General features: G+C 41.4%; 1 protein-coding gene across 2 annotated transcripts in view; it reads left to right on the top strand.

The window, feature by feature from the left end:
* Positions 1-23,753, top strand: part of LOC140726772 (E3 ubiquitin-protein ligase SH3RF3-like) — a 328,412-nt gene that overhangs the window by 266,282 nt on the left and 38,377 nt on the right. For both annotated transcript variants that reach the window (XM_073043582.1, XM_073043583.1), the window contains 2 exons: positions 1,760-2,113; positions 19,130-19,236. In XM_073043582.1, the coding sequence (XP_072899683.1) occupies positions 1,760-2,113; positions 19,130-19,236 (461 nt within the window). The remainder of the gene's footprint in view (positions 1-1,759; positions 2,114-19,129; positions 19,237-23,753) is intronic.

Here is a 23,753-nt window from a genome sequence, read left to right on the forward strand (position 1 = left end):
AAAACTGTGTGGCTCACAGCCATTCAGGATACACACTGATTTACAAGGAAGTTGGCAGCCTGTGATTCCTGGCTGGTTGGCCCCATAAAACAAAACTGAGCATGTTTGTCCAATCACAAAGAAGAGAAAATCTGCAGATGCTGGAAATTCAAACAGCACACACAAAATGCTGGAGGAATTTGCCATGCAAGGCAGCATCTATGGAAGAGAGTACAGTTGACAATTCAGGCCAAACCGCTTCAACAAGACTGGCGTAAAAAAGATGAGGAGTCGGGGTAAGAAGATGGGGGAGGGGAGGAAGAAGCACAAGGTGATAGGTGAAACTGGGAGGTGGGGACGGTGAAATAAAGCATTGAGGAGTCGATTGGTGAAAGAGATACAGGGCTGGAGAAGGGGGAGTCTAATAGGAGAGGACAGAAGGCCATGGAGGAAGAAGAGGGGGGAGGAGCACTAGAAGGAGTCGATGGACAGGTGAGAGAAGGAAATGGGAATGGAGAATGGTGAAGGGGGGTCATTACTGGAAGCTTGAGAAATCAATGTTCATGCCTTCAGGTTGGAGGCTACTCAGACAGAATACAGGAAGTTGCTCCTCCAACCTGAGTGTGGCCTCATCGAACAGTAGAGGAGGCCAAGGACTAACATGTTGGAAAGGGAATGGGAAGTGGAATTAAAATGGGTGGCCACTGGGTGGCATGTTTGTGGCTGCTGTTGTTGCAGGTTGCATCGATGAATGGTACTCATCATGTGTACATATGTATATGTGCCCGGATGAGTGAATGTGTGTGTGTTAGTGTAGCACTATTTTGTTGCTTTATATAAAGAGCAGAATTGTTCTAAGCATGAGGTGCCACCTTACTCTACCTGGCCAAGTAATGATTTTTTTTGTGTGGCACTGATTTGTGTCCTTTGCCGTGAGAGAGTGTGCTGATAGTTGTCTAAACACCGAATCCCAGGCAATCTGGTCAGGCTGCCTCACTCCCCCTTCTTCAGTTACTTCCACCAGGACTTGCGCGTTTCTGCCTGCAAGTCCCAGGGTGTGCCCCCTCTCTCATTATCCTCTCTCTCCCGTATTGTCCCATTAAAAAGTATTTTAAATGGCTGAAGGCACATAGGCTTTTTGGCAGATTTTGCTAATTGACTGGCCTCAGTGGATTAGCCTCAGCCAGAAATCCCATCTTGACTAGCTCCAGATGTGGAAGAGTTGGGTTTGGGTTTAAATTCTAAAGTTTTTTAACTTCTCACTACATCCAGACCACTTATTTTATGGTTGTTCGAGGTGAGGAAAGTCAGATTGCCCCGGCTGTGCCCATGCAAGCCGTTGGTTTGAACAGTCCAAGATTTTCTTCTGCCATCCCTCACATGTCCCTCAGCTTCAAGCTCCCTTCGTTACGAAGATTAAAAATTAATTAACGATTAACTTTATTTGTCACTTGTATTTTGAAACATCAAAAATGAATGTGAAATGCGTTGTTTGTGTCAACGGGGATAGCCCACAAGTGTCACCATGAAGTCCAGTGCCAATATAGATACCCACAACTCACTAAACTGTGGGAGGAAACCGGAGCACCCGGAGGAAACCCACTCGTTCATGGGGAGAGCATACAAACTCCTTACAGACTGTGGTGAGAATCGAAGCCCTGATTGCAGTCACATTATACTAACTGCTCTGCTACTGTGCTGCCCATCGAAGCACATTGACTTACTCGATAATAACATTTTTAATGATCTTTAATGGCTTTTATTTATTTGTTTCACACAGCTTAATTCCACTGCAAAGCAACTGATTGAGATGGATAAGAAGTGTCAGCCGGTTGCACAGAACAGTAACGTCGCCCCAGCTGCCGCTACCAGTGCAAGCGCCAGCCCGGCATCGAGCTCTCCCTTGAACAGTGCCGGCGCTGCCTGCGCTGTTCACAGGCGTATCGACGGCAAGAAAAATGCCAAGAAACGGCACTCCTTCACTTCGTTCAGCATGTCACACAAGTCTTCCCAAGCTGTCAACAACAGGCACTCCATGGAAATCAGTGCGCCAGTCCTCATCAGTTCCAGTGATCCCAGAGCTGTTGCCAAGATTGGAGAAGTTCCACCTTTGTCATCAAGCGCTCCGACCCAGGTAAAATCATCCTAAGAAAAGCGTACAGAAAATATGCAGGTCACGTTTTCAATGGAGGGCAAAATTACAATCAAGAATTGCCTTTCAGTCTTCACCTTGTATAATCAATAAAGGTGTAGCTACTTTGTAGAAATCTGGAGTGAGCTTGGTGGTTCACTCTTGTTTGATGTAATGAAATAGAACCCACAAGAGGCCAGTCGGATGAAAATCTATCTGATTTGCTATTAAGTAGTAAACTCCAGGTGACAACAAAGATAGAGAAGAAGGCAGAAAATGTTACAGTGCTATAGGACAGCTTTGCGGGATATCGTTGTGAATCACTTCGGATGCCCACTTGTGTGAACATTAGAACCCCAGACTTCCAGTAAGACCCTTCACAGTGTCATTCTGACCACTGTCCAATGCTTTTCTCATTGGAATCTGCATCAGATCTAACTCGCTGAGGGACAGATTCTCTATCATACAGAGCCGGGAATCAGAATAATTTCATATTCAGCCACTGGTAACAGCTATCAGTGATATTCTGTATAAGCTTGGTATTTAACCATTTTTGTGTGTAGTAATCCTAAACTTTTGTCATTATAGCAAAAATTTTGGACCACATATACAGATCAAGGACTAAAGTACATGGAGAAAAATCATATGAGATTATTCAAAGCCTCTCTAGTGTTCTCTCATTTCATAGACAGCAGATGGTTGTCTATTCTTTGTACTCTTTTGTTAATTGGTTATTCCCTGCTTACATAATTAAAAGAATGGTTAAAGATGCAATCATTCAAATTTGAATTTTAATTCCTAAATTATGCATATAGGCAGAAGCAAAGAAAAATTTTCCCATGTATTAATGTTTTTGTGTGGTAAGGAAAAGAATTTAATCAAAAACCCGATTAAAAAATGTGATTGCTTATGTAACTTTTTGTCGAATGCCAAATTTGTTCCTGACCCTCTGTGTATGTGGTTTTCTTACAAAGTTAATTGCAGGTCTGTCAAATGGATTCCAGTGAACATTGTAGCATTGTGCAAAGCGATTTCGCTATTTGTGATCCTAGCCTGATCACACTCAAAATCAATCCCCCTCCAGCAATTGATTGCTTCTACATGTAATTCACCAATGCCCTGATGTCTGTTACCCTGGGGTCCTACAACACCTTACCTCAGTTGAAACTCTGACATTCCCTCCCAGCTGTAACCCATGTGACATGTGACCCCCCCCCCCCCCCCGGGGGCCCAAGTATGCAACCTCCTTGAGGTCTGTACTTTGAGAAAATGAAACAATTTTTGGGCCAAAAAGTACATAAAAGATGCCTGGAGAAAGCCTCCCTTCTGAAAAGATCTGGCTCCTTTGTTGGAGAGTAGGTAGAGGTATTGGTTGTGGTCTCTCAAAATTCCCTTCACTGGAAAGATACCTATGGATGAGATTCACAGCATGCTACTTCTATTCAAGAAAGAAGGGAGGGGGAAAAGGACCTATAAGTTAGCTGAATACCTGTAGTTGAAAAAATCTTGGCATCTAATTGGGGGAGGTTGTAAAAGGACACTGAGAAAAACATAGCAAAATAGTTAGCATTACTTAAAGAAAGTAAAGAATCTATGAATATGATGATTTTTTAAAATTAGCTGATAAAATGTTCATTTTATTTTTAATCTTTTTTTATTGATTTAAAAAAATATAAAGATAAATACAAATCAGAGGAGAAATTATATCAAGTACATATTCCAATAAAAGTACAAACAAAAAAAGGAGTTGTACACTCTCAAAATCACATAGAATAATATTGAGCTAATAAATAAAAGGAACCACAACTCCTCTTAACAATTCAAGAAACAAAAGACTAAAAATTTCTATCATTAAGAAGAAAAAGAAACCCACTAAACTAACCTAAAACAAAAAAAAAAGACTGGGCATTCCATTTGAGGATATAATTACAAAAAAAGGGGAGAAATCCTTCCGGTCAAATCTGAAACATCACGGAGAAGAAGACAAAAGATTACCTAAAAAAGTGAAAAAAAGTAAAAAAAAAAAGAAAATTTAAATCGTATGAAAATATTGAATGAAAGATCGCCAGGTTTGTTCAAATTCAAAAGATGTATCAAATGTTCGACTTCTAATTTTCTCCAAGCTTAAACAGGACATAATGGAGGAGAGCCAAAAGAAAACAGTAGGTGGATTTGGATCTTTCCAATACAACAAAATAGCTCTCCTATCCAATAAAGTTGAAAAAGCTGTAATGTGTTGAGCGGAAGCAGTAACATTTCCTGCTTCCTTCGGAGTGATCCCAAAGATTGCCGTAAGCGAATTAGGTTGTAGATCCAAACCTATGACTTTGGACAACGTTCTAAAAAAATCTCTCCAAAAATTATTTAACTCTATACAAGATCAAAACATATGAGTTAACCTCAGCATTACGTCTATCGCAGGTGGGATTTATATTAGAAAAAATATGTGCTAGTTTATTTTTTGACTTATGCACCCTGTGCACTACCTTGAACTGAATCAAGCAGTGATGGGCGCAGATGGATGAATCGTTAACTGAATGATAAATTTTATTCCATTGATCATCTGAAAGAGACTGCTGAAGTTCCAGTTCCCAAGCACGTTTAACCTTATCATTAGACATCATCCGTAAATTCATAAGCTGTTTATATATAACGGCTATCAATCCTTTTTCAGATGGTTTAAGCTGAAAAATAACATCTATCATATTTGGTAAATGAGCAAATGAATAACTCAGTAATAAATCTCATAAAAAATTCCTAAGTTGTAAATATCTAAAAAATTGTGCGTTAGATTTATCATATTTATCCACTAGCTGCGAAAAAGACATTAAACAATTCTCTAAAAACAAATCTAAGAAAGTATTTATTCCCTTAGTTTTCCATATTTAAAAGGCCTTATCCAGAATTGATGGTTTAAAAAAATAGTTAAGATGGATATTACTAGAGAGAACAAAGTTATTCAAATCAAAAAACCTGCAAAACTGAAACCAAATTTTTAATGTATGTCTAACAGTGGGACTAAAATCTTGTCTACCAATCCTAGAAAACAAATGAGGAAGAGAAGCTCCCAGTAAGGAAGCCAAAGAAAACCCCCTTACCGAGTTCTCCTCCAAGTCCAACCATGAAGGACAGTCTTGATTATCTATACCATAAATCCAAAAAGTAATATAACGAATATTAATTGCCCAATAGTAAAATCTAAAGTTTGATAGCGCCAATCCTCCATCTTTCTTTGATTTTTGCAATAAAGATTTACTCAATCTAGAACTCTTATTATTCCAAATATATAACAGGATCATAGAGTCTATTCTATCAAAGAATATTTTCGGGACAAAGGATGGAACAGCTTGAAACGTATATAAAAATTTCAGTGAAATTACCATTTTTATAGCATTTATTCGACTAATTAACGACATTGTCTTAGGCGACCATTTAGAAAGCATTTGTTTTGTATATTCAATTAGAGGAAGAAAATTATACTTATAAATCTTTAAAATTTTTAGTAATTTTAATACCAAGATAGGTAAAAGGTATGTGAAAAGCAAAAAAATAGTTAAGACCAAAATTGGGCCATTGAAGTCAGAAACGGGTGAATTTATTATGGGGAACAAGGAAATGGCAGATGAGTTGAACAGGTACTTTGGATCTGTCTTCACTAGCGAAGACACAAGCAATCTCCCAGATGTAATAGTGGCCAAAGGAACTAGAGTAAAGGATGAACTGAAGGAAATTTATATTAGGCAAGAAACGGTGTTGGATAGACTGTTGGGTCTGAAGGCTGATAAGTGCCCAGGACCTGATGGTCTGCATCCCAGGGTACTTAAGGAGGTGGCTCTAGAAATCGTGGACGCATTGGTAATCATTTTCCAATGTTCTATAGATTCAGGATCAGTTCCTGTGGATTGGAGGGTGGCTAATGTTGTCCCACTTTTCAAGAAAGGAGGGAGAGAGAAAACGGAATTATAGACCGGTTAGCCTGATGTCAGTGGTGGGAAAGATGCTGGAGTCAATTATAAAAGAGGAAATTACGACACATTTGGATAGCAGTAGAAGGATCAGTCCAAGTCAGCATGGATTTATGAAGGGAAAATCATGCTTGACTAATCTTCTGGAGTTTTTTGAGGATGTAACTATGAAAATGGACAAGGGAGAGCCAGTGGATGTAGTGTACCTGGACTTCCAGAAAGCTTTTGATAAAGTCCCACTTAGGAGATTAGTGGGCAAAATTAGGGCACATGGTATTGAGGGCATAGTACTGACATGGATTGAAAATTGGCTGGCTGACAGGAAACAAAGAGTAGCGATTAACGGGTCCCTTTCGGAATGGCAGGCTGTGACCAGTGGGGTACCGCAAGGTTCAGTGCTGGGACCGCAACTGTTTACAATATACATTAATGATTTAGATGAAGGGATTAAAAGTAACATTAGCAGATTTGCTGATGACACAAAACTGGGTGGCAGTGTGAAATGTCAGGAGGATGTTATGAGAATGCAGGGTGACTTGGACAGGTTGGGTGAGTGGGCAAATGTCTGGCAGATGCAGTTTAATGTGGATAAATGTGAGGTTATCCACTTTGGTGGCAAGAACAGGAAGGCAGATTACTATCTAAATGGAGTCAAGTTAGGAAAAGGGGAAGTGCAACGAGATCTAGGTGTTCTTGTACATCAGTCAATGAAAGCAAGCTTGCAGTTACGGCAGGCAGTGAAGAAAGCTAATGGCATGCTGGCCTTTATAACAAGAGGAATTGAGTATAGGAGTAAAGAGGTCGTTCTGCAGATGTACAGGGCCCTGGTGAGACCCCACCTGGAGTATTGTGTGCAGTTTCGGTCTCCAAATTTGAGGAAGGACATTCTTGCTATTGAGGGAGTGCAGTGTAGGTTCACAAGGTTAATTCCCGGAATGGTGGGACTGTCATATGTTGAAAGATTGGAGCGACTGGGCTTGTATACACTGGAATTTAGAAGGATGAGAGGGTATCTGATTGAAACATATAAGATTATTAAGGGATTGGACACACTGGAGGCAGGAAGCATGTTCCCGCTGATGGGTGAGTCCAGAACTAGAGGCCACAGTTTAAGAATAAGGGGTAGGCCATTTAGAACAGAGATGCGGAAAAACTTTTTCACCCAGAGAGTGGTGGATATGTAGAATGCTCTGCCCCAGAAGGCAGTGGAGGCGAAGTCTCTGGATGCTTTCGAGAGAGTTAGATAGAGCTCTTATAGATAGCGGGGTCAAGGGATATGGGGAGAGGGCAGGAACGGGGTACTGATTGTGTATGATCAGCCATGATCACAGTGAATGGCGGTGCTGGCTAGAAGGGCCAAATAGTCTACTCCAGCACCTACTACCTATTGTCTATTGTAAAGTAATTTTTTGCAATATTAAAAGGTATTTGATCATAATAATCAGAATTATTATTAATAGGAAATAATTCACTTTTATGTAAATTTATTTTATATCCAGAGAAAAGATAAAAGTGTTGTTTACAAACTTACTCCACAAACTAAGAGCTCATAATATTGAGGGTAAACACTTATTTTGATATTGGCAAGCTTGGAGCTAGGGGATGTCAAAGGGATCAGTTATGGGTCCTCAGCTACATACAAGTTATACTGATGTCTGAGACTGAAGAAACCAAGTATGGAGGTGGTTTAGAACATTATGAAAACGATAGAAATTGGATCTATTTGTGCCTTTCTTTAATGCACAATTCACTCATAGAAAAGTCATGCATATATTTTAAATGTTTGCATCCATTTCCTGTTGAAGCCCACCCTTCAGGAAATTAAAGCAGGCATTTCCTGTTGCAAATCAGTCTAATGCAATTTTCATGTCTCCATTGTATTTTATGCTAATAACTCTATTTAACCTTGGAAATTATATCAAAAGGTCACTACCTCTAGCTTTTAAAAGTAACTTGCAGTAAAACGGGGAATACATCATACTGAAAAAGGTGAACTATGCATGACATTGCTGAGAACTGATAGCACCTACTCCATGTGTTAACAGACCTCTCTGGACCTAGTTTCAGTCTTCACCTCACTGAAGACAATGGAAGTTGTTCTCTTCCCTCTTAACTTGCTTGGCAGTGCAGTCCTCTCCATCACAGAGAAAGGATGGCTCAAGGAAGCAACAAAAGATGCCATAGGGCCCTGATGTTCCATCAACATGTAAGCTAATTGCCATACCTGTGCCAGTCAGGTGTAGTGCTAAGTGGCTGCAACACTTGGCCAGGCCGACCCAGCACCACTCTCTGTGTATTGTGCGATGCTTACCCAGTTAGGCTGATTTCATCCATGTTCTCTTTCCTGGTTACACATCCTGAGTGCAAAGTGAAGACCCCAGGTAGAGGACTTTAAGGGGGTCTGACAAAGCAGATGCTGAAGGGATGTTTCCTCCAATAGAGGAATACAGTATTAAGGGCCTAGTCTCAGGATAATGGGAGACTTAATTAAACATGGGAAGATGAGGAATTTCTTTGAGGAATGTCAATCTTTTGGATTTTCTATCTTGAAAGAGCTAGAATATTGAGTCATCAACTTTATTTTAATTAGATCATCTATTTTGGACTAGGGTAATGGTGATCATTCAGGCAAGTGGAGTTGAGGACAATGCTCTTATTCAGAGGCAGAACCGACATGTTCCCATGTGGTTCCAGTTTTGTGGTCCTTTTAAAATTAGTACTGAGTACATTGTTTTAAAGCAGTTTTCTTTTCCAGTTCATTTTTCTGAAATGACATAATGATATTCTGCTCCAGTGATTTAATGAAAACTGAAGAATTATAAGCTAATTGACCTAACTTATTTAACAATATGTAGAAAAGAATTTTAAATTCATAGCAATGCACACAGAATGCTGGATGAAATCAGCAGGTCAGGCAGAATCTATGGAAATGAACTATGGAAGTTGGCATTTCGGGATATCAAAGGGATCAGTTTTGGGGGCTCAGCTACATACAAATTATACTAATGTTGAGATTGAAGAAACCAAGTAACTACAGTAGGTGGCAGGGACATTATGGGAAGGCTAGAAATCAGATCTCTTTGTGCCTTTTTAAATGCATAATTCACACATCGAAATGTCATGGATATATTTTTAAACATTTGCCCCCAATTCCTTTGGAAACCCATCCAGCAGGAAATTCCTGCAGATATTTTCTGTTGCAAATCAGTCTAATACACCTACCACCTTCTAGTTTGTATTTGTTCCCTTCCTCCCTGCCCCCCCCCCCCCCCCCCACCACCACCTTATTCTGGCTTATTTTCCCTTGCTTTCTGGTCCTGAAGAAGGGACTCGGCCCGAAACATTCAACTGTTTATTCATTCCCATAGAAGCTGCCTGACCTGCTGAGTTCCTCCAGCATTTTGTGTGTGTTGCTCTAGATTTCCAGCATCTGTAGAATCTCTTGTGTTTATAAATTTTGAATTTATATCCAATTAATAGTTGCTTAGAAGACCAGTTATAAAACCAGCCATTAAGTGCCCAACTATACTAATTCCATATACCAATACTCGATCTATAGCCTCCTAGAGGGGACCAAGCATCCAAGGTGGTTTGCACGTTCAGCAGTATAGATTTCCAATTTGCTGCTGAAAATTACTTTGTAAGATTTCAGGCTTGAAAAAGCTCTCTGCAGTTGTTTGTCACTGTTTAAAAACAATTGCTGTCAAATGACAGCCTTTAGATGTTAGTTGGAGTTTATACCTTTCTCAAAACACTTGTATTTATATATGGCCCAGACTTTTCTTGTTGCTGCTGATAAGTTCTGCCATGAACTTGACAAAAAGTATTAGAAAGCTAACTATGTCTATCTGGGTAACGTTTCAACACTCAATACGTGAAACTGCCAGAAAACCCCGAGTTCTGGCTAAACCTGATTTGTCATGCAAAATGACATTTTGTTTGAGGCAATGAAATTAATCAAGATCTGCAGGATGTGACCAATTTGTTTTTAGGAAAGGCCGATTTGGCAAATTTCAACAAATGAATTTAAGTTAACACATTGAAATTTTTTAATCCGAACTGATTATTTGTAGAAGTTTTTTTTCTATTTGCAGTCATCTAGTTCCTTTAAGTCAAATGGATTTGAAAGAATGTTTGATTAAAGAGGTACCAGAACACAAGACGTTCTGCAGATGCTTGAAATTTAGGTCAGGCAGCATTCCTGATGAAGGGTCTCAGGCCGAAATGTTGACTGTTCTTTCATTTCTATGGACGCTGCCTGGCCTGCTCAGTTCCTCCAGCATTTTGTGGGTGTTGATTAAAGAGATATGCCTCGAAGGAGGATAGGGATTTGGAAAAGCTGAGATGTTTCACATTGTGGGTCTTGTGTGACTAAAATGACAGCAGTATGGGGCAGAAAGAGGGAAAAAGAGGGGAAGAACGGATGTGAGACTTGATTTAGAAGATTGTAGAGTCATAGGAATTTCCACAGGAGAGGAGGGGTTAGTTCATAAAAGAATTTCAACTCAGGTATGAAAATTAAAATCTATCAAACATGGGATGAGGAGCCAGTTCTAACTAGTAGGCTGGCATAATTGGTGGGCAGGACAGTGTGCGATAGGAAATGACCAGGAGAGGATAGGGTCTAGTTATATTAGAAATAGACAACAAGGGGCCATACAGAGAAATGTCAGAATATTTAAATTTCCTATTGAAGCAATGTCAACATTTCTAGATTCAAAATTCTTTAATGTCATTTCCAGTCCAAAGTGTAAAGGAGGATGTTAAAGAACATGATCATAAAAAACACGATAAGTATAAAGACATAAGATACCTTATATGCATAGATTGATTGTATGTCCATAAAGTGTTGCTAGGCACAGGAGTGACAGCACTTAAGATGATTGACAGGAAATGGTAAAGTAGTGGTGGTAAGGGGTTGGAAGGGCAGGTTTGTGTGTGGAGTTGTTGAACAGCCTTATTGCTTGAGGAAAGTAACTGTTTTAGTATCTAGTGGTCCTGGCTTGGATGTTATGTGGCCTCCTCACTGATGGGAGTGGGACAGAGAGTCCATGAGCAGGGTGAATAGAATCCTTCATCATATTGCTAGGATTTTCCCAGCACCTTTCTGTATATATGTCCTTGATGGTGGGTAGACTGGTGCCAGTGATACATTGGGCAAGTTTTAGAGCCTTCCTGCTACCGTAGAGCAGTTACCATAACAAGCAGTGATGCAGCTTGTTAGAATGCTCTCTACTGAACATCTGTAGAAGGAAATGAATATAGATGTGCATAGCCCAACTCTCTTCAGCTTTCCCAGAAAGTCGTGGCATTGGCGAGCTTTCCAGATTTGCGTAGGATGTCTTCTGGGCCCTTGCAAGGTTGTGTGAGACGTGCACTCCCCGGAGTTTGAAGCTGCTCACAGTTCCCACTGCTGCCCACCGAAGTAAAGAGGTGTGAGTGTGGTCCGAGTGCTCCTGAAGTCAATAACCATATCCTCCGTCTTGTCAACACTGAGAAAGAGGTTATTCACCTGGCACCAGGTCTTAAGGTCTTCCACCTCCTCTCCGTAGGCCATCTCATCCTTGTTAATGTTGAGCCCCATCGCAGTTGTGTCATCAGCGAACTTGACAATGTGATTATGTGTTTGGCCGTGCAGTCCTGTGTGAGCGGAGTATACAGCAGTGGGCTCAGCACACAGCCTGGGGGGGGGGGGGGGGGCACCCGCACTGAGGGTGATGGGGGGGAGAGGCGGTTGTGTATCCTGACTACCCGAGCTCTGCTGGTTAGGAAGTCCAGCACCCAGCTGTACAGTGGTGTATTTAGACCGAGGAGTAGGGGTTTGTTCACCAAGGTCTGTGGGACAATAGTGTTGAATGCTGAACTGAAATTCAGAAACAGCATTCTGATATAAGTGTTCTTGTCAGGGCTATGGTATCTGTCGTAGAGCAGTTCTGTCAGTAAGCTTATTGGTGAATGTTCATAGTGGCAGGAATGGAGTTTTTGATGTGTGTGCCGTTATCAGCCGTCCAAAGCACTTCATGGTGATTGGTATCCCACACGAAATGCTGGAGCAATTCAGCAGGTGAGACAGCATCCATGGAGTGGAATAAACAGTTGATGTTTCGGGCTGAGACCGCTCATCAGGACCGGGAAAAACAGATGAGAAGGCTGAATTAGAAGGTGGGGGAAGAGTCTCGGCCTGAAACATCAACTGTTTATTCCATTCCATAGATGCTGCCTGGTTGTTCCAGCATTTTGTGTGTGTTGCTCAGATTTCCAGCATCTGCAGATATTTCCGTGTCTGTCATGATGATTGGCATCAGTACCTCTGGGCAGTAGTTGTTTAGTTCTGAAGGTGTAGAGCAGTGGTTCCCAACCTTTTTTTGGCCATGCCCCACCTAATCACCTCTAAAATCCTGATGCCCCCTGTGGTGATATATAATTCTTATTATTCAAAAAGTGAACTCCTATTCACCTGGAGGAAGCCTAAAAGACCATTAACTTGGTTTAAACAAGCTTCCAAAGAACATGGCATTCATGAAAGAGAAAAATAAAAGAACCAAAGGACTGTTAAAGTTCTGAGGAAGAAATTACTAAGAAATTGTAAAAAAAAAAGAACATTAAGTGATATTAAAATAATAATAATAATAAATAAATAAAACAATGCCGATTCGTTTCTACAGCAAAGACAGATACACCGTTTAAAAGAGATGACGCAATGTACACACCTTCACACCACCAAGAACCGAAAGCTACTGCAAAAAGCAGCATTGGCGCGACCTCGTACGAGTTTCTTACTCGTTTGGACTTGTTCATTCGTTCCTTCCTACATCAGTCAATTCATTAATTTAATTATGAAAGCCATTTGATGGTTGTAATGATGGTGATACACTATATACACAGTACATACGCAATTACACATGTACATACACACAAGTATTTTTATGTATGCATACTGTATATACACATATGTATTAACTCGCACACACACTCATACTCACACAGACTTACTAGAAAAAATGCACTGTTAATAACTCATTCTCGAATTGCCCCCCTTAAAAATCAAATTACCCCCCTGTGGGGCGTACGCCCCACGTTGGGAACCACTGGTGTAGAGTGGTTTTTTTTATGAGCTCTTTGACAAGCATGGGATGATGGTGGCCGATTTGTATCCTATCGGGACAGCAGCCTGGATGAGTAAAGTGTTGAAGACAACAGTGAGCTGGTGTGCACTGTCCCTGAGTACTTTGCCTGGGATGTTGTCTGGCCCAGTCACCTTAGGGGGTTAACTCTGCGGAGTCCTTCTCATGGCCGCTGCTGTTAAAGACATTGGCTGCTCACCTTTGAGGGGGGGAAGCTATTATGCCCAGTGTTGTGTAGTATGCATAAAAGTTGTTTAGAGCCTCAGGGAGGGAGGTGTCACTGGTACAGTCAAGACAGTTTTTCCTTGTGTAGTCAGTAATGCCCTTGATGCCCAGCGACATACACTGGGGATCATTATCGGACAGGTGTTCCTGAATTTTTTGTGCACCTGTACTTGAACTGAATTTTAAGTAGTACAAGTACTCAAAGAGATGTATATACAGTATTGAGCTCAATTTGTATAGAGGAATGTAATGTTTCAACAGCAAGTTAATCTACTATGGGATTTAATCAGTATGCCAACATACAGTCAAGAAGTAAATTTATTCCACAAATTTACTCAAATGATGACAATGGCTTTTTGAGTGTTGAAAGATATTGAACAAAAAAAAACTGAGCAATTGTTCCTCTACTGTTGTTTCTGCTTTACAAATTCTCAACTTCTGGAAGATGTGAATAATTTTTCACACACAAAATTCTCTGGATTACTTTAACATGTAGATATTTCGTACTGGGTGAGTTTTGGGAAAAGGATTACTCAACAAACAGAATGCTAACAACAAAATTTTTATTGACTTTGAAATTCCACTTCAGAATGACAAAACTTAAGTCGGGATTAATAAAAATCTCTTGAACCTCATTTAAATTCTGACTCAAAAACACTAGCGTACAAACTTGCGAAACATAATCCAAAATATACTGGGATTTATTTCAGAAATAATGCCAGAATTTTAGAAAAATGTGTTTAACTGTTTCAAAATGTGTACAGTATTTATTTGTAGATGAAAATAGTTGATTATTTAAGGAAATTACAAGCAGGAGAGTTAAAGGAGATCCAGTGGATATGGTGTACTTGGATTTTCAGAAGGCCTTTGACAAGGTGCTGCACATGAGGCTGCTTAGCAAGATAAGAGCCCATGGAATTACAGGGAAGTTACTAGCATGGGTGGAGCATTGGCTGTTCGACAGAAAACAGAGAGTGTGAATAAAGGGATCCTATTCTGGCTGGTTGCCTGTTACCAGTGGAGTTCCACAGGGATTGGTGTTGGGACCGCTGTTTTTTATGATGTATGTCAATGATTTGGGCTATGGATTTGTGGCTGAATTTGCCGATGATACAAAAATAGGTGTATGAGCGGGTAGTTTTGAGGAAACAGAGAGCCTGCAGAAAGACTTAGATAGTTTAGGGGAATGGGCAAATAAGTGGCAAATGAAATAGAGTGTTGGAAAGTGTATGGTCATGCACTTTGGTGGAAGAAATAAATGGGCAGACTATTATTTAGATGGGGAGAGAATTCAAAATGCAGAGATGCAAAGGGACTTGGGAGTCCTTGTGCAAGATACTCTAAAGGTTAGCCTCCAGGTTGAGTCAGTGGGGAAGAAGGTGAATGCAGTGTTGGCATTCATTTCTAGAGGTATAGAATATAAGAGCAGGGATGTGATGTTGAGACTCTATAAGGCATTTGTGAGACCACACGGAGTATTGTGTGCAGTTCTGGGCTCACGAGGGTAAGTTACTCAGAGTCATGAATCCATTCCTGCCTCTTACGTTGGCCAAGAATGATATTCTGGTCAGGTCAGGTTCCAATCTATCAGACTTCATTGCTTCCAGATCATTCCAATTACTGGTGGCTGACAGGCACCAACTGTCACGGATTGGGAGATCATTGTTGTTCTCTACCCATTATCTAATTAGTCTTCACTTAAGAACAAGAAGCTTGGCAGGTGAGTGCACACACTGTCTTTGAGAGATGCACATGGTGAAAGGCCATACCCAGCACCCCTTCTGAACCGAGATCTCTTAGTGAATCATGCAGGCTTCCTATCCTTGAATGCACAAGTCTTGGCAGGAAGAATTTTCTCATAACTGATGCTATTTATCAGCAAGATCCATTCACTCTCATGCCGTCTGCCATGCCTACTATATTTCAATGCCAGCACTGTGCTGAGACTTACATCTGAGGGTAAACATAATATTCTCCTCCCCGGCTCCTGATTCCATGCTCCAAAAACCACAGCTGAGCGCAGCTAAGAATGAATCATGCCTGCAGTCTGGTGGAGAATGCCTTGGGTCTCCATGAGATCTGACTTTACAGTCTGCTGCTCTCAGGATCCCTGCAGTACTCACCAGAGCACTTCTCATTTCCTCACCGTCTGCAGCGACCCACAAGATCTCATCGGCAACTGGAAAGCTTGCGGGGGAGGAGGAACACCCACAAGACGCTGGAGGAACTCAGGCAAGTCAGGCAGCATCAATGGAGTGAAATGAACAGTTAATGTTTTGAGCTGAGTGCCTTCATCAGGACTGAAGGGGAAGGGGGACAAAGCCAGAATAGGAAGGTGCAGTGGGGGGGGGGGGGGGGGGTGCGAGTGGTCAGCTGAAGAGTTGAAGAAGATGGAATCTGTTGGAGAGGATAGTAGAGCATGGAAGAAAGGGAAGAGGAGAGACTCCAGAGGGGGAGGAGAAAGAATGTGTGTGTGTGTGTGTTTTGTGGGAGTGAGGGCTTGGACAGTGAGGGAGAGGTGAAGTGGTTTGTAGGGAGCATTGCTGTCTGCCTACCTGACAGTGGAGGTATGTAAACAACTGAGTCAGTGTTACCCAGTTTGAAGTTCAAGGGTTTAAAGCTCTCACTTGACATATCTTGCTTTATTTTCTTCTGTGGACCTCACCCATTAGGATCTTGAGGTCACTCTGAGAAAAACACCACTTCGAACTCGTTCTGAACAAAGTCATGTCATTTGCAGTAGAGCTGTGGTTTTTTGTAGAGGGGCCTTGAGAAGTATGATTAGCTGTGCAGGATTCAATTATATTTACTCAAGACCCCGTTGCCGCCAGCACTAGGAAGCAATGCCAAGGGAAGATATCTCTGTATTACTGCACTGGGATCACGATGGAAAATGTGATCCTGGCACAAGTCAATCATACAAGGCAGTATGAGATAGATTTCTCGGCAATAACATTTGCAGTTTTCTTTTGTTCTGGAGTAATGCTACAATGTTATTAGATATCAAAGAGAATGATTGCTGGAAAAATTAAATAGTGTTGGCATTGGGAGTCTACAGCAAAATTTCTCCATGGTTACAAGTTTCAATAGGAATGAATGGACAACTGTATTAGCAAAGCATATTAAGATGCACATTATTCCAAAACTCACATCTGAATCACTTGCTTCAAATATTGAATGACGATACAAGTGAAAATGTGAAGAACAATTCAATCCAATTAAGTTCTTCACTTTAAGTATCTATTCTTTTTTAGAAAAGATAGATTAGATGTTTTGCCCCAGTGCTAATACCCAGTGTAATCCCCCCAGAGGCCTGGTCTCTCAGCACTGGTGTGGCCCACGGCATCTCCCACCCTGCCTGATGGAGCCCCAGTGGACATTGTAATTCTTCACACACTTCCAGCTCTCAACAGGCAGTTCTGTCCACAACCTGCACCAGGTCAATCCTGGCACAAGGGAGGCTGCCCTTGTACCAATGAGCGTGAGGTTTCAGCTCCCGGGGAAAGGCAAGTTATTTTGCAATTCATTAGTTGGTATTAATTATGTTATTGGCTCTAAATGCCTGTGTGTGTGTTTTAGTTCTTTTATTGTAGAAATTTGTCAAAACAATTTGCCTGCCCAGAGTGTTACTGAAAGATTTTGGAAGTAAAGACACTCAGAATTTCCAAGCTCGGTGCCAAGCTGAGAGCCTGGGCAGGATTTCACCAGTGTCGGGGGTCTGAGTCCAGCTAGAGTGGTGAGAGCCAACCTCCCAGCAAGAAGATTGTGTGTGGAATCCCCACAGGAACATCCAGTGAAGGGGAGGCGGATACTATGGAAAATCCGCCCTGCATTGCCATGGAGTAACCCACTGGGATTTCAGGGTCCATCTACTGACCCTTTACATTGTCATGCAGCTGAACTGTGCTGTCAGTTTTATGAGTGAAAATTGGTACGCATACAGGCGCTGTGTGAAGCAGTGATGAATTGAATGACCTGCACAGAAAGACTTGGTTGAGATGTACATTTGCCCAGATTTGTGCATAGAATAACAACCTGTGCAGGCCCCGCTATGGCTGTTAACTGTGGGTAAGTTACCAGTCTTACAGGAACTCTCCCGGCGTTAGACAGAGCAACTGCTGAAGAAAACCATTGGGCAAACACAACTCCCCCTTAGTTGCCTGCTCTGCACTCAGATTGGAGTTCTTACCCCACTGGTCAGTATGGCTCATCGTTCTGACAGAGGTGCAGCCAGTGCCTGGCAGTAAACAATGTGATCACTCACCAGAACCAAAATGATCTCAGCAATAATATCAGAGGCTGTTAGTATTAATGCAGAGAATCATTCACTCATTTATGCAGCAATTCACCTTGGTCCATTGAACCTATCAACTTGTACCCTCAATGCAAGCTAAGAGTTATCATGACGTTAACCTACTCTGCCAGCATCACATGCTCCTTTTTTCTTTGTCAATCTATCCACTAATCTTGCATGTTTACATTATTTCTGCCTCAGCTGCTCACTAAGAAAGTTTCACTTTGTCACTACTCTCCGTATAAAGGAAGTTCTCTTGAGTTCACTTTCTGTCTTCTATCTATGGCCTTTTACTGCAGGAACCAATCTGCTTCATTTCATTTTCATAACGTCATAAGATCATACGATGCAGAATTAGTCTGTTCTGCCCTTTGATCATGACTGATTTATTATCTCTCTCAACCCCGTTTTCTTTCCTTCTCATATAACCTTTGATGCCCTTACTTATCAAGAACCTATCAAGCTTTGCTTTATATATACAGTACCTAATGACTTGGCCTTCACTGCTGTCTGGGACAATGAATTAAACAGATGTGCAACCCTCTGGCTAAAGAAATTCCTCCTCATCTCTGTTCCAAAGGGACGTCCTTGTATTCTGAGGCTGTGCCCTCTGGTCCTAGACTCTGCCACGAAAGGAAACATCCTCTCCATATCCACTCTGTCTAAGCCTTTCAATATTCGGTAGGTTTCAATAAGTTCCCCCCCCCCCCCCAAACAATTTTTCTGAACACCAGAAAGTTCAGGCCCAGAGCCATGAAACGCTCCTCATAAATTAACCCTTTCATTCCCAGACCTTTCTCGTGAACCTCCTCTAGACCCTCCCCAATGCCAGCACATACTCTTAGATGAGGGGCCCAAAACTGCTCACAATATTTAAAATGCAGTCTAGCCAATGACTCATAAAGCCTGAGCATTATATCCTTACTTATATATTCTAATCCTCTCAAAATACACTGTAAAATTTTGTTCTTTACTAAGGATTTCTCAACTGAACAGTTAAATTTGTTTACATTTTGTACTATTTTTTGGAGAGGTTCAATTGATATCACAGAGTTAATCATCATTTTAACAAATATTAGACATATCAAACTTCACCTTGAATGGAAATGTGCATTTTGCAGAGTTTCAATGGCTGAGCCTGAGTGTGTACAATAAATGGAGGTATCATTGACTGGAAAGCAATACTGGAAGAGCATTAACAGCACAGTACTCTATCTGCTTCTGAGATCTTGTTGATTATGAAAAGAATAAAAGTGACTCTAAACTGGTTTGGCACTGCTCCTTTAACTGGATCCTTTGGTCTTTTTAATTGTCAACTAACTAAACATCAACTTCAAGAAGCTCAAAGCAATAAACATTTAGAGGTAATGCCTGTGATTGTGTTAAATCCATGTGCCTGATGTATTTCTAGGCTTCGTCTCTTACTGCTAATGCGGTTGGTGGTGCCGTGGGACCAAGACTGGGCGCTGCCGCGGGGGAACAAGGAACAGCAGCAAAGACTCAATTACCACTCAATGTGTAAGTGATGTTTTCTAATTAATGTCATTTGAATATTGTGGGAGTTGCAAGAATAGGGGGAATATTGAACACATTTTAATCCATGCATCACCCACCTGCCCATTGAGACGTCTTGATAGGAGCACAATACACAGTCGCTTCTGTTGACAAAGACCTTTTAAATGAGGACCCGATACGTTCATCCATTGTGCTTCTTATTTACCCATTCCTGTTATGCCAAGCAACAGCTATCTAGATTGTAACAGTCAGGAGAAAGGATCTGAAAATAATGTTTAATGGGTGCATGATTCTGCTTTCAAAATTAAACTTTGTCGATGAGATTTGATGTGGTTATGTGGATAACCTGACACATTTTATTTGATACGGCTTTTATTTCAGTTGAATGCTTGTCAGCCAGTTGCCTGTTGGCTGCTAAATCTACCAAGATAAAAAGGACAGGTAAATGTTATAGTTATTTAGTGGCATGGAAGAAAAATCAAACATGGATTGATTGCATCTAATGGCCCATTCTTGCCGATTTAGTCCCCTGCCTGAAACTGCCCCATGCCTGCTCTTATTTGGAATCACAGAATGATTCAGCATAGTATTTAGCCTCGGATCTTAGCACCAGCCAGCCCTATGTATCCATCTTGTTCCACTCCCTGCTTCCTTAACCTTGCAAGCTCTTCTGTTTCGGATACTTATACAGCTTCCTTATTGAATCCTATAATTGAACCTGTCATTTTTTACTACTACTACAATAAATCCAAACTCTAAACATTTGCAGTACAAACATTTTCTCTGTCACTTTTGGTCCTTTTGCCATTAATTTCATCTTTGACCCCTCTCAAAGGGAATAGTTTCTCTCTAACCCCTGTATCCATCCCCTCATGATTTTAAATATTCTGTCAGATCCCCTTGCCATTTCCTGTGCTCAAAGGGAAACAACTCCAGATTTTCTGGACTATCTGCACAACAGGAGCCCCACCTTCCTAGAAGCATTTTGGTAAATCCATTTTGCATCCTTGTCTTTGTGCCTGTATAAAATGTAACAGCCAGATCTTGACACTATAAACTATTATGACACCTTTTATGAAGGTTGAGTGTCGATGAAATACAGAATTATTGTGCTAACCCTGTACCTCCCAAAGCCCAGCAGTGTGAGTATGATAGCTGGCAAAACAGTGGGAAGGGACTTGCCTTCTGTCAGAGCTATGATTTACTTTTAATAATTTAAGAGACAGTCAGACAGGATTGAAATGAGCCCTTCAGCCTATCGAGTCCAATCTAGTCATCAGGCCCCTATTTTATTTTTACCTTAATCAATTTTATTCTCCCCAGATTACCATCATTGCATCTAAGATTATGACATTACAGGCAATTTATAGTGGCAAGTTAACCAACTAGCCTGCACTAACTTTTGGGATGTGGGAGGAAACGAGAGCAGCCGGAGTAAAGCCACTCAGTCACAGGGAGAACGTGCAAAGTCCACACACCAGTGATCAACATTGAACCTGCGTTGCTGCAGTTTTAAAGCAGCAGCTCCACCCGCTGTGTCACTATGCTCATTAATGATCACCCACCCTCGTGTCCCATCACTTTTCTTAGTGGTTGCTGGACGCATGCCAAAGAACAAGTTTCTGTGCTGAGAAGGAATGAATACTTAGTGATCCATGTGAGAAGTCCGTATTCTGCAAAGTTAACATCTTTCACTCTCCTGGTTAAACGTTCGATGGGGCCAGACTGATATGGATTTTTCCCAACACACTACAATCAGAGGATGTCTGTGTTAGTGTGAAGAAGACAGATAAACCGATAGGGGTTGTCTAAAAGTGAATACAAAAGACTTGGTCATGGCAACCTGGAAGAGTTATAAATAGATAGAGCGTAGAGGTGAGAGAAAAATAATCTGGTGGTGCTGTAAATAGTTTTTTTTAATTTGCTGGAAATCTGAAATAAGGGAGAATGCTAGGAAAACCCAATAGGTCAAGACGCATCATTGAATAGAGAAAAACGGCTTTGTCAGAACTGCTCAGGGGTTGGAAAGCAAAGAACTACAACCAGTGGGAATCAAACAAAGTCGTAAGATTCTGGAAAACATCAGAATATAAAGTCGCATTTGAAGAAAGAAAGTAGGTGTAACACATACAGATAATTTTTCCCTATCATAAGAAATTGTCCATCCAATATGGAAGTCTTGGCATCACCTTCCCTCTCACACAAGTGTCATCTAACCTGCTGACCACCTCAAGAATTGGCAGGTTTTGATATAAAATGGAAAGGCTGAAACTGATGAATTTGTTGTTGGGTCCCAAGACCTGGCCAGATGGAAGATGCCATTTTGTTCTTCAAGCTTTCATTAGAATGGTTCAAGGAGCAAAAAGTCTCTGAGTGCCCAAAAGATGCAGTGAGAGAGGCTATCTGTAACAGGCAACTAGAAGCCCAGGTTCAATCATTCAGGTGGAGCAGACCTGTTCTGCAAATCAGTCACCCAGTCTGTGGTTAGTTTCTCCATTGCAGAGGAGACTGCAGCAACACTAAATGCAGTTACACTAAATTGGAATGAGTTGAAAGGAATCATGACTTGATTTGGAAGGAGTGTTTGAGTCACAGAATGAATGGGGAGTGAAGAGGTAAACGTGCAGATGTTGTACTTTCTGGAGATGCCCTAAGAATGGGAGTGGATCTTGGTGAAGATGGAAAGGTGATCCAAGGACTCATTGTGACATGCTCCCCTCAGGATGCTAAAAGGGGAGGAAAGATGTGCTTGGTGGTGGGATCTTGCCAAAGGTGGTGAAAATTACAAAGGATGTGAAATCCCCTTTTACTAGGCGTCTCTGGAAAACCAGTTTGTTAGCCCCTCGCTAATAGCCACTGGATTCCATGGCAAGAAACCCACCTTTCTCAGGCTTCGTATGTCTAGGATGTGTATAATTTTGGTCCTGCCGAATCTGTGAGGTTGGGATGTCTGGCTCACCCAAACCCTAGTTTGTGTCAATACTGTGTGATTTACTGCCCCAGGCAAGAAGTAACAGATTGTACACTGCATACAATTAAAAAGAAGTATATTTAATAATGTTTATTTAAGCAAACAGTTACTAAATGAAAGAGAAAACAAAAAGGGCCCATTACTCTTAAACAGACAAATGTGCACTTAAGTTGGAGCTCATCGTGAACTTGTCTGTAACTCACGGGCTGGACCCTCAGTCTGTGTGAAAGCACACACCACCTTCCGAATGTCACTCGAAATCCATCTCAAACAAATGGATCTCCCACAGGAGGGTTGGTCCTTCCTCCTTGAAGACATTCATCTGCACAAAACACCTTGTGCAACAGGGACGATATCCTCAGCTTTCTTCCCTCCTGTCTTCTCCCAGCTGCCACCAACAAAGACCTCCCCACACCCACGTTCTCCAGACCCTTCTCCCAATTCCACCATCCTGATTGGCTGACACCACATTCCCAAGGTGAGCAACAAAGCCTCTTATCTCAGCTCAAACCCAAACAAGCTGAAAGCGGAACAGACTGCTCTTACGGAACTGTTAACATGAAGTACCTACAGCAGAGCAGTAAAAACCAGGGTGTTACAAATGCATCATTGCATTTGAGGCTGGGAGGCTAGATGGTGGGAACATGGAGAACCCTATTATTTCTCTGAGTGGGAAAATTGTCATGATCAAAAATGTGGGAATTGCAACAGATGTGGTTGAGAATTCTTTCAATGGAAGCTGTGGTCAAGGCAAAAGGCTCTCAGTCATTGGTACAGTAATGTCATTAGAACTGGATGTAGTGGATATGACCCAATCCATCACGGGTAAAGCCATCCCCATCCATTGACCTCATCCACATGGAGAGCTCTCACAGGAGAGCAGCATCCAGCATCACCCAGGTCATGCTCTCTTCTGTCTAATATGTTCAGGAAGAAGGTACAGGAACCTCAGGAGCTCACGCTACCAGGTACAGGAGCAGTTAATACCTCTCAATAATCAGGTGCTTGAACCAGTGGGAAAAACTTCACTCAACTTCACTTGCCCCATCACTGAACTGTTCCCACAACTTATGGACTCACTCTCAAGGACTCTACATCTCATGTTCCTGATATTTATTGTTTTTTTTTATTCTTATCATTATTTTTCTGTTTTGTACTTACACTGTTGTCTTTTGCACATTGGTTGTTTGTCCACCCTCTTGGATGCGGTCTTTCATTGATTCTGTTATGGTTCTTGGATTTACTGAGCGTGCCCACAAGGAAACGGATCTCGGGAGTGTATATGGTAAAATACTATATGTACTTTGATAATAAATTCGCTTTGAACTTTGAAAAACTGGGAGAATGGCATGGAGTCTTAAGGAAGCAAGATGGGAGGAGGTGCAGTCAAGGCAACTGGAACCCTGTGGACTTATAATGAATATTAGTCATTAATCTGTATCCTGAAATGGAGATGGAGAAGTTAAATAAGAGGAAAAATCAGAGATGGACCTGGCTGTAGTAGGAGCAGGGTGGAAATTGGCAGGAAAGATGAAGAAGCTTGAGTTCT

The sequence above is a fragment of the Hemitrygon akajei genome, chromosome 4 (genome assembly GCF_048418815.1).
Source record: "Hemitrygon akajei chromosome 4, sHemAka1.3, whole genome shotgun sequence".
Classification (NCBI taxonomy): Eukaryota; Metazoa; Chordata; class Chondrichthyes; order Myliobatiformes; family Dasyatidae; genus Hemitrygon; species Hemitrygon akajei.